The sequence below is a fragment of the Mixophyes fleayi genome, chromosome 2, assembly GCF_038048845.1.
Source record: "Mixophyes fleayi isolate aMixFle1 chromosome 2, aMixFle1.hap1, whole genome shotgun sequence".
NCBI classification, from domain to species: Eukaryota; Metazoa; Chordata; class Amphibia; order Anura; family Limnodynastidae; genus Mixophyes; species Mixophyes fleayi.
Window position 1 is genome coordinate 167,069,651 of NC_134403.1, and position 18,963 is coordinate 167,088,613.

At 39.5% G+C, this 18,963-nt stretch overlaps 1 protein-coding gene across 8 annotated transcripts in view; it reads right to left on the reverse strand.

Annotated features, from left to right (window-relative positions):
- MSI2 (musashi RNA binding protein 2) overlaps positions 1-18,963 on the reverse strand; it is a 474,426-nt gene that overhangs the window by 351,641 nt on the left and 103,822 nt on the right. For all 8 annotated transcript variants that reach the window (XR_012688009.1, XM_075194929.1, XM_075194928.1 and 5 more), the window contains one exon: positions 5,012-5,104. Coding sequence is in view for 7 of the 8 variants with exons in the window: in XM_075194929.1 (XP_075051030.1) it covers positions 5,012-5,104 (93 nt within the window). In the remaining variant the exon portion in view is untranslated. The remainder of the gene's footprint in view (positions 1-5,011; positions 5,105-18,963) is intronic.

Here is an 18,963-nt window from a genome sequence, read left to right on the forward strand (position 1 = left end):
TTTAAACGCTGCACCTGACTCACGGCTTTAAGGCAAGTACAAAGCAGGCAAACACATGTAAAAACAATACCCCAAATGGGTGTCCACACCAATTTCACCCTCATCCCAAAATGCCCCCACAAGCTTTTCAGATCTCCCAGGCCTCCTACTTGCCACAACATGTTCCCCCTGAACCCAGAATGCCTCAAATTCAGTCAAAGCCCACCTGCATTTTAAAACTCTCTCCACATGACTCAACTCCCGCACTTATCCCCCACTCACTGGGAGTACCAGTGACCACCCACTTCTAATATAAAAAGTCACCTTAAATGATTTTTATTAATGCCAGCCTAAAAAGTTTTGCTTACCTTGTCATTTCCCATGGAGGAAGGACAGACAGGACGTGCAGTTCCTGCTCCTCCAATTAGATGTGCTGTGTGACCTCTCTGCGATGTGCAGAGGTGGTCATGTGATGTGGAAGCTGGCGTTTCCCCATCAAGTTCTGTCTTATTCTCTGCTTTATGATATAAAGCACGGAAATAAGTCAGAGTAGAGGTGTGGGGCAGAAGGTGAAGGCACCCTGTTGTCCATCACTAGCATAAAGGCATTACGATAGCATAATACATCCTTGTCTTACAGTGGTAGATTGTGAAGCAAGATATTTGAAATCACATGTTTAATTCAAATACTACAAACTAAGCTTTAGAAATTTAGAGTTTAAACAGTACGTGCTGGGGACTAAACTAATCTTTACATTAGAAGATTCTTGGGATATAAACATCCTGCCAGAATATGGAGGATTTCATTCCCATAGAGAGTCTAATCTTGTGACATACACCGACGAGTGTGCATGTATTCTTCGTCTGCATATTAGTAAGTATATAGATACACAAACATATGTATAACAACCCCAGAATTTAGTATATAAAGTAGGGTAAATCATGATTCAGACACATCAATTCAATGGGAGAACAGAATGAGAGATTAAATGAACTGCAATGTAATACTGCTGTTTAGCATATTGCAATGTGTCCTAAAATAGAGCTGTGATCATGAAGCGCTAAAAGGTGGAAAAATCCACAAGCAGTGGAGACTAGAGAAAGCAAGCAGTGTTCATCTTCAATGCTTAAGCTCTTTCTGATTGCAGTCTCAATTCCTTACAATGACTGGGTGACAGAGCTGTAACCTGGTTACCCAGCAGCACACCCTGAACCTCTTATATACAGAGCTGTAAATGCATATATTTACAGACAGTTTAGTCATTATTGAGATTATTCATATCAAAGAAAACATGAAGTCAATCCTAAACGATGATGTTCGATCTTGCACCATGCACTGAATTTCTTCCGATTAGATTTGCTAAACCTCACAAATATACTCCACTAATATGGCCATATTAGTCCTCTATAGAAAACATGCATTTTAGTAGGCTGGCTATTGTTTTGGACATGTTGACTAACGTGGATTGTTTGGCCGATGAAAATCAGTACCAAAGCTCTAATGAACTTTTGACATACAATTTTATTTAAAATTCTGCAGTATTATTTCAATGAAATTTTTGGGAAGAAAAAAAACAAAAAAAACGATTTAAAGTCACATCCACTTTGCCTGCAGCAACGTAACACAGTTAGTGAAACCATATGTGCTTCTCTCTGTGACCTGCATATCAGCGCTTTCCTCTTCTCACTAGAGACGTTCATTTCATGCTTTCTATTAAAAGTCTTACTTTAGCTGTCCTTGTCATCCCCTGGTGACAAATGCAGGACATTTCTTGTTCACAGAGGAAAATGCTGCTTGTAATGTGATACTATATAAGGTAAAGGGAAAGTCTATTTGTATAGATAAAGTATGTTTCATTTTGACAAACTGTGCAAGAGGGTCAATCTCACAATACACCAATAGAGCCATTAGTGTCTAGCGTCCCTCTACTATAGAATTATAATGGCATGGGTGTTGCAGCACCTTGCTTCCCATTTCTCTCTTTTTAATAGCATGACCCAACAGAGATGTCGGCTCAGCGGAGATGCCCTGTGCATGCTTCTCTCTGATGTGACGGCGAAAGCAGCAACAGCTCCACAGCCAACTAGCAAGAGCCGACACCTCTGTCAGTGCCTGTGCAAGTGTAAGAGCTGATTCACTTCACTGGAAGAGGGGGCATAGGGAAAAGCTGGAACAGGAAAGTAGGAAGTATTTTTAATATATATTAGAAAAAAATGACCACATCTGAAAAGTTAGAATGGGATAAAGGGTTAGTTCCAACATCACAAGTTTCGATGAAATAAACTTGGGCAATGTAGGGAGGTTCCTGATGGCATGCAATCAGCTATTTCTTTCCCACTAAAGCACTTAAAGCAACATAAACCTGAAGAAAAGCTGATGTTTCACCTATTGCCACAATAGCCGCTTCGTATTTTATATTGTGTGTGTTTATTGGCGAGTTTTTCATTTTTTTTTTTTTTTAACTTACTCACTACAATCTCACATTAAAAGTCACTGACTTGGATATATAATAAATCAACCTGGTATCACACATTCTTAAAGTGATCCGACAGTTTTTGAGAGAAACAAAAATAGAGTCATCATCATTTATTTATATAGCGCCACTGATTCCGCAGCGCTGTACAGAGAACTCACTCACATCAGTCCCTGCCCCATTGGAGCTTACAGTCTAAATTCCCTAACACACACACACACACACACACACACACACACACACACACACACACACACACACACACAGAGAGAGAGAGAGAGAGAGACTAGGGTAAATTTTGATAGTAGCCAATTAACCTACTAGTATGTTTTTGGAGAGTGGGAGGAAACGGGAGCACCCCGAGGAAACCCACGCAAACATGGGGAGAACATGCAAACTCCACACAGATAAGGCCATGGTCGAGAATTGAACTCATGACCCCAGCGCTGTGAGGCAGAAGTGCTAACCTCTTAGCCGTGATGCTTACCTGCATTACATTCACACTTTCTTCTCTCTGGCAAGGACAGCACTTAATATATCACCATACTGTACACGAAAATGTCAAGCACTTGGTTTACTGTCAGAGGTGAGCAGACCCTCATATCCTTCTTCTGTGTTTACAAGGCATGGCAGCTACGACAGAGGTTCATCTAGGAGTGAGCAAGACACCAAGGCTGGCGTACGGAATGAACATACAGAGCTCTCCAATATGTTATGCTCTCTTCAAAGCAATGGATGTATGAGAATTATTTTTCATTATTTTTTGGGGGGGGAGTGAGGGGAGAACATAGATGTACAATGCACTGTGTAAGACAATTTCATCACAAACCTAACTGGCTCTCTCTAATCTATTTAAAGCACTGCTCTTCACACATTGGGAGAAAGAATCATGGCAGCTCCATCTACAATCTGAGATTGCAGATTTTAAGATCATAAATGTTACTCATTTATCCTCTTCACATTGCACATAGGCAGCACAGTGGCTCAGTGGTTAGCAATTCTGCTTCACAGTCTTGAGGTCATGAGTTTAATTCCTAACCAGGACCTTATCTTTGTGGAATTTCTATGTTCTCCCTGTGTTCCGTTTCTCTCCCCCCACTCCCCCTCCCCCCCCCCCACCCTCCAACAACATACAGATCGGTTAATTGGCTTCTGAAAAAAATCCAACTAGTCTATGTGTGTGTTTTAGGGAATTTACACTAATATCTAATGGGGCTGGGAATGATGTGAATGACATTCTCTCTACAGAGCTGCAGAATTGGTGGCGTTATATAAATGATGATGACAGATGCCTCTAGCATGGAATCTCATTACCTAAAGCAGGCCAGCCAATTGGTGATAAAACTATAGTCTTATAGCACAATACAATGTAATAGGTCGCTGACTCAAACCTCTCAGCAGTCATTTGGCACACAATGTTAATTTTGCACATACATTTTCAAATGTTTACAAGCATATCAAGCTTTCAGGAAGCGCTGGGCTCTTGTACCTTGTAGTATGCCAGCTGTGTAAATGACATATTCAACCAATGAGACTGATGGAAATACCTTGGCCTACATGAACCTACTTCCCAGGAACCATAGCATTAAACTTCATTAAAAGCCATTAACCTTTTTATAGATTTTATCTGTACGTGGTCATTTTAACCATGGCATAGTCAACAAGTGTGCTAGATTAAAATGCAAAACTAGAAATACGGCATTTTAAAAAGACGACAACATTTTAGAGGATATTTAGACCTACTATATTTAAAAGAAATGTTTCCAGTACAATTGCTGCTGAAAAATCTGAAACAATTCTTATAAGCAAGTTTTCTACACCTTCGTTGTGATGCAGGAGAGAACTTGTTTCATAGTTACAATTCAGTGCTGCATTCTATTCATTAAGGAAAAGTGCTATACTTTATTCACCATGCAGAGCTCAGCTAGAAAATAAAAATCCTGGAAACTTGAGTATTGCAATACCAAAACAGAAACCATTCTGTTAACATTGACATCTTCAGAGTTAAGTTGGAATACAGCTACTAAAGAATGCACAATACTCCGTCATCCTTTAGACCGAGGCTCCTGAAATCACAAATGGATGTTCAGAACAAGCACTGAACACAACTTTATATGGGGTTAATGTGTACTGCTTACTGCATGTGTAATAGGAATTTTAGTTTTAGTTTTCACCAATTGTACTCAACACTCTAGTTCATGAAGAAGTGTATTTCTAAGTATGTCAATTTAGGTTAGAACCCTGTAATTTGGCAAAACACAGTGAACTAGCTCATATCAAATATTTCTAGATAGTAGAAGCACTTCATCCATTTCCTGAGCACAATGAGGACCAGTGGACAGTCAAAATGAAGGAGACGGCAGCGGTTTAAGTTGTATAAGATACTGTGTGTTCTGATGTTCGTTGAGAAAGACGGAGATTATGTTTGCACCCTACGTAACAGTCAAGCTCTAAAACATGTTCCATATCACCAAAGCAAAAGGGGAACAAAGGTATGTGGAGGCATGATGGGCAAGAGCTCAAACCTGAACACACAGAAGATGGCCAGCAGGGACTTACCTTGCCATACTGCTCAAAGTACTGCTTTACATCTTCTACTACTGTATTCGCTGATAATCCCCCTACGAAGATTTTCTTTGTTCTTGTGACCATCTATATAGGATGACAAAAGAGGCACATGGTTTAATCAGATTATTTAGACAAAATTGGACAAAAATATCACAATTAATAGCACTGTTAATCCCATTAATTACTTCTATATATCCATGGAAGGAATTCACGGCTCAATCCAATTACATATGCTGTGGTTAGTATTAGGGGACTTGAGTGGGCTACAAAGAGCAGCCATTGTGTCTTTGGCAGGGGGGCACCACTAGGGATCATTCAGACTACTGTTTTTTGAGTTCTCATTTGAACGATAGTAGGACAATGCAAGTTTAGAAAAATTTATTTCTGTGCCAAAACAATTGTTGTTCCCATAGACCGCAATTAAAGACACATCATTAACAAAAACACAAGGAAACCGAGCCTGTGACATGGTTTTATTGTAGTTTTATCACTGCAACATTTTAAATGCTGCAGTTACAAAACAGCAATTTCTTTGGCATAGGTATCAATGGCCCTAATCCTGAGGGTTTACCACAATTTTCATTCTGTCTGTGTTCCGTATGGATCAAAACTTGTAGACACCATACCCTGTGTAAAGTTCTATGCATAATCCAAGCAAATCCAATCCATTGGGTATATTTATGAAATGTATTCCAAAAGTAATTTTGTAGAGGGGAGGAAAGTGTTGCCCAAAGCAACCAACTGGAGATAAAAAGTAATTTTTTCTGGTATAGTTTATAAAATTAAAGGAAACTTCTGATTGCTTGCTTTGGACAACAACCACCTTTTCTGCAGTTACCTGTGGAAAAATTTTCCATTTTCCTGGTTGTGTCATAAAAGACCAACATGAATACACAAGGAACTATACAGACACCTCAAGGAATAATCTATACTTTTAGTATAAACCATGGAGAAAGAGTCATGGTGCCCATAAACTTCAATTTTGACAACCAATTAGGTCTAACTGGCTGAAAATCTTAAGGGTATATTTACTAAACTGTGGATTTGAAAAGTGTACATGTTGTCTATAGCAACCAATCAGATTCTAGTTATTTTGTAGAATGCACTAAATAAATAACTAGAATCTGATTGGTTGCTATAGACTTCTCCACTTTTTCAAAACCGCAGTTTAATAAATATACCCCTTCGTGTCTGTGAGCGCACATAGGCCACAAATCTTGATCAACATTTGTTGCAGAGTCCTCAGATATCTTTGACTGATCCGTAAATTTAGTCACACGATGACCATAACTGATCAGGCACATGTGGGCATCACCCAACTGAATTATTCAGACCTTGTTGGACACGGTTATTCTGTGTGCACCAAACATGTAAATATGTATATGGCCAAATCAGACAAAATGGCAGCCCTCCAGCATTCAGTTTAAGGGGCCAGAAAGGACAGTTTAACCTCTACATTTACCTTTAAGTATTATAAGCAAAGCACTGTATATTATGTATGCTCTATAAAAATAATCAATCACATCAGGCCCTGCCACAGTGGAAGTTGCAATTCAAACTTCCTACCAAACATTTCATCAGAAGCCAATTAACCTACCAGTATATTTTAGAGAGTGGGTGGAACCTGGGGGAGAACAAATTATACACAGATAGTGCCCTGGTCAGAATCTTATCCATGACCCCAGCATTAAGAGTCAGCAATGCTAACCACTGTGTCACTATCCTGAGATGGTCTTCTTTCAATACTCATCTAGTTAACTATCTAGTTTAGATATAGCAACAAAATATGGTAGCATCTTATCAAAAAAATACTCTAAACAAACTAGAGATAAGTAAAAACAAATTAAAAATTAAAGAACTGAATCTTATAGCCAAACATAAATGTTTATAAAGCAATGCAAACGACTGAACCAAAACAGTCTACTCACAAAAGTCAAATCACGTACTAACTGTGAGAGAATGTATTCTTCTGTGTTGGCTAAGTGAAGCTTAATTGTTACTTTATAATTTATTGTATGGTTCGTTGAGCATAAAAAGACATGTCCAGCTTTTACCATATGAAACGTGCACAAACACTGAAGAGCTGAAATTAAAAATCAGTAGGTAACAGTTTTGGCAGGGGAAGGAATGTTGATAAGAAAGGCTGCTTTGAGATTTTGGCCTGGCTGTTGAGCAAATTTTCTGTGTGGCATTCCAGACACTAGAGACTAAAATATCAAGCTGTCTTTTCCATCCCAAACATTGATCATCTGGAGAAAGGAGGGCTATAGACCCTCTTTCTCATCACTGGGTTTCAGTGGTAGGTCAGACAACCAATGGATGTGCTAAAACATTAATTTTCACATGCAAATCGAGACTATTGTTATTTTAAAACAGAACTACAATATGCAAATATACTTGATGCGTATGTATTGGGAGAAATTCTGCAGGCATGACCTGGGTCAAAGATCTTATAGACTGGTTACATATGTAAATTGCTAGGTGGACAATCTATTGCATTTGCTGGTTCCCTCCCCGTCTCAAAACAAAGTATATGTTCTCTAGCGGCAGTAGGAAAATCAGATTTCTACTGTAGTGCTGTCATTTCTGCTCCTCTACAACACAGAGGACAAATACACACTAAATGAAGTTACTTTTGAAGTTCTACAATTTAAAAGTTTATTTTATCAAAACTTGTACAGCAGTGGAGCACGCAGGGGGGGTTTCTGGGTTTCCAGAACCCCTCCCCTCTGCTAACACAGTGCCCCACTTAGCGGCACTGTACTATACAGCAGCCACGGTGCTGTCATTGTATACAGCACTGCTGCAGACGCTTCTTTTGACAGCGCCGCGGCTGCTGTATAGTACAGTGCTGCTGCGCATGCGCTCTCGGTAATAGTGGTAATCAGAATATTCATTAACCAGAAATGTGCATATGGCAGCAACAAAATGATTTTAGGTCATATTAGTTATTTCAATTTAATTATTTTTTGTTATTTTCTTCTAGTAAGAATAACATCCACTAAATGACTTGGATTGTTGTCTCTCTCACACACACACACACACACACACACACACACACACACACCTTTCACACTCCCATAGTAATTGTGCCTAATTTTATAGCCTTTTTATTGCATTGGGAAAAGAATAGCTCTTATAGATCTCATATCTTCCCAGCAGCGCTGCGCAAAACGGTCTAATCAATAAATGTATTTCAACTGGGGAACTTTTTTTTTTTATACATTAATATTTTAATGCTTTAAAGTGTAACGGGTAAGTGGGTACAAAAAAAAAAAAAAAGAGGGGGAGAGAAGAGGGGGTACATAATGGTGAGCAGGCAAAACAGCGTCTATGGGCTCCATATAAAAACTAAAGTGAATCTTTGCAATAACTTTATGGAGGGTAAGGGGGACGGCCGTTTCCAAATTTCAGCTATTACTCTAGCAGCTACTAAAAAATGGCCCCAGATATATCGGTAATGGTTAGGCAGTTCAGGGTATAAATGGAGGAAGATGATGAGTGGAGTTGGAGTTTAGGATACAGAAGTGACTCTCCGAGCAAGGTCAAAAACCTAACCCAGACGGGTTGAATAAAGGTGCAAGACCACAAAACATATTTGAGAATATTTTTACCGAGTGGCTTAGACACTAGCCCAAAATGCTGCTGTAAACGGTTTGAAAGCCGATCGATTATAGCACTCATTGTGACAATCTGCTTTAAATTGAAATTGTTCATTTATACTTTCAATGAATAAAACAAACACAATGATTTAAAGGTAATGTGAATTGCCACCCATATGATGCATTCACTTCTGCATACGTCAAGCACATATTTGAGACACACTAAGAAATTGCTGCAATGATTGTGTCATTGCAAGAGTGTTTAAATTCTGTTACAAACACAACATAAAAGATGGCTGTACATGGCAAATAAATGCTACTGCACTAATGGAAAATATTGTGCGTTTTGTTCCAAAAACATTATATATCAATAGTGCAGGCTTGTTTTGCATAAAGTGAGCGCTTCTAATCATTTAAACTATATTTAGTTTAATAGCAATAGCATATTTAGATATACAGTTAACAATTGGCCTGAAAACAAAGTCCAACCAATACAAAATTAGAATGAATATGCAGTTAGTAAAATGTATCCCTGCTCGCACTTTTACAAGCAACATAATAGACCATGCAACAGGTAAAAACAAGCTACGTGTGCCAAAGACATGTTAAATATTGGTGACATATAAACCCTTGCTGATAATGGGGATATTTCACTGAGCTACTGCTGATGTTAGTGCTTTATCTAGCATCAGCCCCTGAAAATATATACACAACCGCTAATCCTATCCTTTCTCTCATTGAAACAGAGTTTGACGGTTAGCTTCAATGGAAAATGCTCTATTTGCATCTCAAATTGCTTAAATTAATTTGACTTGAGAAGGAGCTAATTGCATATAAACTGATATGTTTCTCGGCATATCTATATATTAGGTGAGACATTAAGGCTTGTTTACCTAATCACAGACTTGGCATTCAATCGTTTCTACACCAAGGTCTTACAAATATGGTCATAATTGGAAAAATCATCTTAAGACTTATGTGACACTGAACGCCACATTGTGTTTCATGTCCAGGCTCTTGTACCGCATTTAATAAACAGCAATAACTCATTTGATGAGAAAAGTGAGTTCTTACTACATCACACTGCAGCTGAATAATGTATTACAGAGCCATAAACCGGAATGGTTTAGAGAACGGTCACAAATACTAAAAGAAGATTAAAAAATGTCCTCCTCCACTTTTAAATACAGTATGTAAAACTGTTGAGGAAGTAACTATATCATTTATTTATATAGCGTCACTGATTTCGCAGTGCTGTACAGAGAACTCACTCACATCAGTCCCTGCCCCATTGGAGCTTACAGTCTAAATTCCCTAACACACGGACTAGGGTCAATTTGTTAGCAGCCAATTAACCTACCAGTATATTTTTGGAGTGTGGGAGGAAACCGGAGCACCCGGAGGAAACCCACGCAAACACGGGGAGAACATACAAACTCCACACAGATAAGGCCATGATCGGGAATTGAACTCATAACCTGGGCCCTCTTAAGAACATCTTGGGCCCCCGGGCACAGCAGTGCACCGGGGCCCCTATATATACAAAAAAAAAAAATTGGATGTCGGGCGGGCGTGATGACGTCACGCCCGACATGCACTGCGAGCGCGACAGAGGAGGAGACCATGGAGGGAGCCGGATCGCCAGCTGACCGCAAGGTAAGCATTTTCTTCTTTTTTTTTCAGGTTTTTTTTTTTTTTTTTTGCTGCCTCCGACGGGCCCCCTTGGGCTGCAGGGCCCCCGGGCACCTGCCCATTTTGCCCAATGGGAAAGACGGCCCTGCTCATTAACTCAGTGCTGTAAAGCAGAAGTGCTAACCACTATACCACTGTGATACTGTATATATAGGGCTACTCCATAGTGCAGAGCAGGCATTCTAATACACAGAACTTGCCCAAAGTTAAATTTTTCTACTTCAATAGACTTTTTTTAGTGGTGCCCTATACACCCGACCTTTCCACCACATTTAGCCACCACTGTTCCAAAAAACAAATACAAAAAAAAAACAAAAAAAAAACAAAAACACAACAACTCCCCCCACATACAGACACATAAAAAGGCAAATAATGAAAGAGCAGAATGGACACTTTATACGCCTGTGACCTCATGTGGCCTGTCCAAAAATACCAGGCTGATCAAGCATGCAGTGGATATGGACAATTGCTTGTGACAGACACTATACAAGTCATACTAAGCAAGACAGGAACGTCTTGCGAGGATTAATGTCCTGTATTTACTAGCAGCAGAAATGAAGGGTAACAATATGGTACAGGAACGCTGACAACCAAATCATAAATTGCTATTAATTCCCCACTTTTATTGAGATCCTTCAGATATGGAAAGTCAATACAGAGGTTGTGTGCCTGCCTAGAACATCCTTCTCATTTCAAGCTGAAGATCATACACAGAAAGCATATGAGTTATGAAATATGCAGATACCTTTATAATCATATAAATGCTTTTGTTTAAAAAAACAAAAACAGTAATCAAGCAGGTTAACAATGCATATAATTCTTTGCATTTTGTACTATTTTGACTTTTCCTACAGCAAAGAAAAGCTTGCAGAAAATTGTAATTTTTTTTTCATAATGAAACCGTTTAGGATGAAGTGATTTTGAGATTTGAGCTTGTGTAGATCACATGTGGATCAGAATACAACAGAGTAAAGCACAGTCTCTGGATATTGACCCATAAGATAAGGAAATTCTGCTCTTAAGCACAAATGACATTCAGTGTGACAAATGTGTGTGTGTTTTTGTGTTTGTGTGTTATTTGCGCTGTGAAAATAAACTGCATGTGAGGTTAAGACAGCACGCTCCATCAATGTGATGGAGAAAATGAAGCACTTCCTTACTGAAGTGGCACTGGAATAATGGCTATGCATCTGTGTTAGACATTCTGTCAAAATCAGCCTTTGCTGCCTGGAAACAAGGTGAATAATGGTTTCTGGGCCTCTCAACAGGACCAGCTGAAATCCAGACTTGCTATTGGAGGAAACCGAAGAATGAATGTTACTTATAGCTTTATTATTACACTTTTTTATCCACCAAAGTAAACTCTTAACAAGAGGGGAATATTGATCCTTTTTTAAGTGGGCTTAGAGTTACATCAGGGAAATATATTCTGTTCTGGATATGAAAAGTCCATTTGACCTTAAAAATCAAGACTAATATCCAAACACATTTATACTCAAGTCATTTGTACTTTTATAAGTATAAACAATGCTTTACCTATTTATGAAATAATTTTAAAATCAACATGCTACTTGAATGAAGAAAATATTTATTACACTTCATCAATAAGATCTTTTATTTTTCGAGCGAGGAAGGCCCATATCCTATGACGCCCTCTGCTCCAGAGTCCCTAACTTCCACCCGCCGTTTTACCAATACCTGCAGGTTCGGCACTTCCTCCTGTCACTCCTGTCGGACAATTCACCTCACTCCCCCTCCCAATTTGAATCTCTCTGCCTCTCTTCCCCTCTACGAAGGGGTATGATCTCGTCCTTGTATAGTATTCTACTAGGGAAACTGATACCCTCCGGGAACGCACATGAGAGGGAGTGGGAGAGGGATCTGGGCCCTCCCCCGGAGGAGGACTGCTGGGAGACCATCAGGCTGAATGTGGCTTCTAGTTCCATCTCCACATTAATTAAGGAAAATGCGTACAAAGTCTACTACAGGTGGTATCTCACACCTGACAGGCTCGCAAAGATGTACCAGTCAGCCTCTCCCGATTGCTGGAGAAATTGTGGTCAGGGAGGCACCTTCGTGCATATTTGGTGGTCATGCCCGGTTATTTCCTCCTTCTGGGACAGGATCTCGAGACTTCTTTCCTCCCTCCTCCAATGCCCTATCAGGAAGAACCCATGGTCTTTCCTACTCTGTTATCCTATACAAGACCTAGACACCCACTCCGCAAAACTTGCTTCGCATGTCCTGGCAGCCGCTAGATGTCTGATTGCTAAATTTTGGAAGCAAGCAAATCCCCCCGTATCTCTTCTCTTAGATCTTATATATGGTTCATTGCCAACATGGAAAAAATCACGTCGCTGCTGCGAGATAAAGAAGACAAATTTCATCAAATTTGGGCCCCCTGGCTTTATGCCTAAAATCCCCGCAGCTTTCTCTTCCTCCAAATAGTCTCTCCCTACACAACTCCAGATAACATCGACCCCTTTACTTCTTTAAAATACTCCCACGCAGATCTGACAGCGCTCCCTTCTGAAGGTGAACATGCTTTTCTTAAGTTTATCCTATGAGTCGACCATCTCCCCCCCTTACCTACCCTACACCTCCTTCAATGCCTATTCCCTTTCCCTCCCGCCCCTTACCCATTACCACTTTGTTATATTGCAATATATCTTACTGTTTTGTGAGTGACATTGCTGGATATTTACTCTGCTTTGTGATTATTTCAATCAATATGTTTGTTGTCCAAAGTCTATGTCATTCATAATTTTATTATGCAATAAAATTTTGAGTTAAAAAAAAAAAAAAAAAAGATCTTTTATTTTTCAAGTGAATGTAAATTTCAACAAGTAAGGAACCAAAAGTGCTGGGAGTACCAATTGTCAAGATTCCTGCTCAGACACAACTCTTATCTGCCCCAGACCCTTAACAACTCAACCACTAAACAGAAAATGTAACTAACATTTAAGGGGTTCTTCACTTTACAATACATTTTTCTCTAGCATTGCTCAAAAGAACAATGTAAGTGTGTGTGAATGCATATGGACAGAGGTATTGCAGGACAAGATGGTCTGAATTTACACCAGCAAAAGAAAAAATGTCATTTAAAAGATAACAGGACCTGGCTACGTGTCACATTTGTTCTTCTCTATGTATTTATTACATTGATATGTTTATGTACAGAAAAAATAAAATCTTTATTTTTTTTTAAGAAAATCCAGGATTCCAAATTAAAGTCAAAATAAGAGAAGTAGATGTAACTTATATCCTCATCAGGAAACTGATAACAGAACGTTGTATTTACATAGAAACATAGAATTTGACGGCAAATAAGAACCGCTTGGCACATCTAGTCTGACCATTTTTCTATTGACATAGGGTAAGCTCAAACCCTATTTGGTCCTTTAATCTTTGAAGGATATCCTTAGGTCTAACCCAAGCATGTTTAAATAGCTACTGTATTAGCTTCTACCACTTATTCAATTGCCGCGTTACTGCCGAAAGTAACACGTCCTGCGCACTATTACTGTTACTACGGTAATAGTGTGCAAAATTACTGTTAGTACGGTAATCTTTAACGCTGGTTTTTGCAATTAAACAGTTTCCACCAGTGACAGCTTCTCTGCTAAATTGATTAAATATCTTAAATATCTAATTTTTTTTGAAGAATCTACAAGGTCAGTTGCTTTGCTCCCTCAGTATCACAGATGTGCCTTGCCGCTACAATTCTTGCACAAATAACATTTTTCATGCCACACAATTACACTGTAGTAATTTGGCTAACAGCAGAACTACTGTGCTAGGAGAGGGACACAGCTGCTGGGGAGAGGGAGAGGCCTCCACTCTCAAGGCTCTGAGAAACTGTAAATGGCTTACAAAATTTTAATATGAGGCCTGCAAATGAATAGTTATGCCCCTAGATAGCCTGATGAATGCTGGAGGAGATCAGATGTAGGTCTATACTTTCAATGTGGTATAGATATATAGATATTTCTTGCATCACTAACAGACAATTGCAAGGAATGTGATTGCACCACAAACTAAAATCAATCCTTGTATGGGGCACCTTGGAAAGCCAAAATAGTTTGGACATCAGTATGTTTATCAACTAAATGAAACACATTCTACATAATCAGACTATGGGGCCAATTCAATCCGGCCGCATTATTCTAGGAAGAACACGGCCTGCGCACTATTAGCGTTACTACTGTAAAAGTGCGCAGTATTACTGTTAGTGCTGTATTATTATTTTTTTAAGTTTTATTTTGCAAGGTCAGTACAACAATAGGTTGACAAAAAGAATACAGGTGAAAGAAATAGACAGAAAGTAATCAAATCAATGCTCAGCAAAGATCCAGCGAAACACTTAGTCAAACGAGTTAGTGCTGTAATTTTAATGCTGATTATTGCTCGCAGCCCACGGGGCCGGGAGCAAAAATAAAGGTTAAAATTACTGTATTAAAGGAATACATTTAGCGCCATGTTATTCATACACTAACGTGGCCGAATTGAATTCCCCATACTCTATGTTACAGATCTATGCATTAGTAAGAACTTTGTGTTCAAGAGGATGATGGAAATAATGCACCTAATTTTGTGGTCACATTAATTTACAAGATGGAGAATGAGGAAATGTTTCTTCAACAGTGCTCATATTATTGTCTCCATGATGGAGTTCTCTTTATCATTAGCCCGTTAGCGATGATCGTATCCAGATTCCTCCTCCTCCCCACCACATTGTAAGGATGGGATAATTAGCCCACTTCTTATTCTAGGATGCTGAAATATAGCAGCACTTTGGATTTAATTATAAGATCACTAAATGTTGCAGAAAAAGTAGTTTTTTACAGATTTTATTTGTAATTAAGTTACATTTTTCATATCATGATCTAAGAAAGTAAAGTAATAATGCTAAAGATTTATTTTTTTTAATAAATATATACATACACACACATACATACACATACATACACATACATACATACATACATACATACATACACACACATATTTACATATACACACACACAAATATATATTACGCATATATACACACACACACTGTATAGCTATATAGTGTATTCATCCTTTTAGCATTATATTCATTACAGCAAATATGTATTATTGAACACTAATCAGGCAATAGAAAAGTATTCTTGCTTTAGATGGGTATAGTTATCCATTAAATCAAATTCCAAATAAAAATATCAAATTCATGATGAGATGATGCAGTGCTGGGGGATGTGCTTGCATTATAGAGATAGGATAATAATGACCTAACAAGGTAGAATGCAATGGGGAAAGATCCAAACATGTAGATAGACCAAAAAACAGGAGGTGGAGAGGTAAAATGTTCAGTTTCAATTCAACTGGACAACAATTTTAACCTTTTAGCCTTGATTAACTGCATTTAAGTATTTCAGATGAAGGCGGCAATCAGTTACTGATGAGCAAAGTGCAGCTAAAATGCTGAGAAAAGGGAATGGTCATGCTATGACTACATCTGGCTGACTAGTGAAGAGTGTGACCTTCAGACAGATAGATCTGCCAGAGGCACAGCACTCTTTCCAACAACCACACACACTGACCCCAATTACTAGGCATAAAAACTCCTATAGGTGCAGTGATAAAAACTTACAAGTATGTAAAGGCAACTCAAGAGTGTTTGGGAAGTATGCAAGAACGGATGCTGGTACAATAGCACAAAAATTACCTTAATATTACAGCACTAACTGTTATTGTTCGCAGCCCAACAGATCTGTGAATAACCAACTCATCATATAATTAAATTGATTGTTATCTCCAGATTTTTATTTGTTTGTGTGCGCACTGGAAACTGTATGCAAGAAACCAAGGTTTGTGAGATCATTCTGTGTAGGTAATTCGCAAACTCAGTTGCATAAAATCATATTTTCTCTTCTGAACCTGGCCCTGCCCAATGTTGTAATACCTCACCGCAAATTATGTGCCCCAAGTTACTTTAAGCATTATAACACCACAAGATGATTAATGAGAAATCTTGAAGGAAACGAAGGCAATGACAACTATACAGAATTATGAAATCTACAAGCAGACTCTCTAGCACCTTCATAAAAACTAGCCAGAGACCTCAGACTTCAAATCAAAACATTCTTAAATACTTGTCGTCTACCCGCGCTTAGCGAGTCGCAATCTTCCTCACTTAGCCAGGATATATCCGCTGACGAATTGAAACGTATGATTAAATCTCTAAGAAATACCTCCGCCCTGGGCCCGGACGGTCTCACGGCCATATATTACAAAAAGTTGCTCCCTGTCCTCTCACCAATGCTTCTAGATCTTTTCAACTCTATCCTCAAGGGTTGAAAGTTTGACAGCGCCACCACCACAGCTAACATAGTGGTGATCCCGAAGGAGGGAAAGGATCCTAGTCTTTGTGCAAGTTATCGCCCAATATCATTACTAAACACAGACCTAAAACTCTTCGCTAAGATTTTAGCAAATCGCTTGGCCGATGTGATCCCCTCCTTGGTCCACCCCGACCAGGCGGGGTTCATTCCCAATCGTCAGGCAGCCGATAATACAAGGAAAATCATCAACTTGATCCATGCTTCAAATAAGCTTAAAACTCCGGCTCTGGTGCTCGCGCTTGACGTTGAAAAAGCCTTTTACAGGGTTTCATGGCCCTTCACGCGCGAAGTCCTCAAAGCATCAAACATACAAGGTCCCTTTCTCAATGGAATCGCCTCTCTCTATTTCAACCCCTCAGCAACGGTTCTGGCTAATGAATGTGCTTCAGCTGCGTTCTCAATTCGGAATGGCACCAGACAGGGATGCCCCCTCTCTCCCCTCCTCTTTGCCCTAATGATGGAACCTTAGGCCTCCAGAATTCACCTCAACCCCAATATCTCTGTTATATCCACAGGATTAAGATCGGCTAAACTAGCCTTGTACGCAGACGACGTCCTTCTCACCCTTACAAACCCTCATGTCTGTCCCATCTGTTTTTGCTGAAATTAACGAGTATGGTCTTTTTTCAAATTTTAAAATCAACTCCGATAAGACTGAGGCTCTTGCCTTGTCCCTTCGAACACCCAAACTCACTTGCAAGACACCTTCAAATTTCATTGGCAGCCACATCATATTAAATACTTAGGTGTCAATCTCCCCAAAACATATGATCGTCTGTTTTCTGCCAACTTTCCCCCATTAGTAACCACCCTGAAACATGATCTCAAATCCTGGTCCCCAAAGTATATTTCTTGGATTGGTAGATTGGCCTCAGTTAAGATGAATATTCTACCAAGGATTCTTTACCTCTTCCAGACCCTCCCTGTATGAGTCCCACCACTTTTTCTTAAAGATCTTCAGGCAAGCATCTCACAATTTATATGATCCGGCCGACGTCCTAGAGTTCACCTCAAAGTTCTCTTTCGCCACGCCCGTAATGGTGGGTTGGGGCTACCTTGCCTCCATAAATACTACCTGGCGTCTCACCTCACCCAAGCCGTTCTCTCTTATTCTCCCCCCCAAACTAGGCTTTGGGTCGACACAGAGGCGAACCTCCTCCAGATGCTATCCCCCAGTATTTTGTTCTGGCCAGACCTAAAGACCTTCCCACTCTGCACGCCCTCCCCCCAACAGTTCGTTTTTCTATCAAAATATGGAAATATCGTACCCGCACTTTGAAACTCTTGTCTAATCCCAAGCAGATGTTTCCTCTGTGGCATAACTCATATTTCCCTCCAGGGGTCAATCCTAAATCTTTCTCCCAATGGACAAAAAACGGAATATTTTGTTTCTGTCCGATATTGTCCCAATGGGTTTTTTCCCGACCTTTGCTGATCTCCGTGAGCGTTTCCATCTCCCGCCCTCCGTGTTTTATCAATATCTACAAATTTGACACGTTTTCTCCACCTTTATAGACCCTCGTGTTCCAAACAATCTCTCCCCCCTAGAAACCTTCTGTAAAAACAAAACGTCTTCTAAAAGTTTAATATCGACTTTCTATTCTCTACTAATGAGTCACAATTTGCCTGACAAGGAGGCTCATGAGCTCCACTGGGAGGAGGAGATGGCTGAATCTTTGGATCCTGAGGAATGGATGGAGATTCGCGAGGCAGAATGTAACCTCTTTATTCCATACAAACCTGCTTAATTTTTTTACAGTTCATATCATAAGTCATTTAAATTCACACTTTCTCCAGATATTATATTCTTCCCACTGATCAACACATAATTTATAGGGCAGCACAGTGGCCTAGTGGTTAGCACGTCTGCCTCACAGCACTGGGGTCATGAGTTCGATTCCCGACCATGGCCTTATCTGTGTGGAGTTTGTATGTTCTCCCTGTGTTTGCGTGGGTTTCCTCCGGGTGCTCCGGTTTCCTCCCACACTCCAAAAACATACTGGTAGGGTAATTGGCTGCAATCAAAAAAAAAAAAAAAATTGACCCTAGTCTCTCCCTCTCTGTCTGTCTGTCTCTGTGTGTGAGTGTGTGTCTATAGTAGGGAATTTAGACTGTAAGCTCCAATGGGGCAGGGACTGATGTGAATGAGTTCTCTGTACAGCACTGCGGAATTAGTGGCGCTATATAAATAAATGATGATGATGATGATGATGATGATGAATAGTCTGTAATGTCAAATAAATAAAACAAACTATGATTAGCC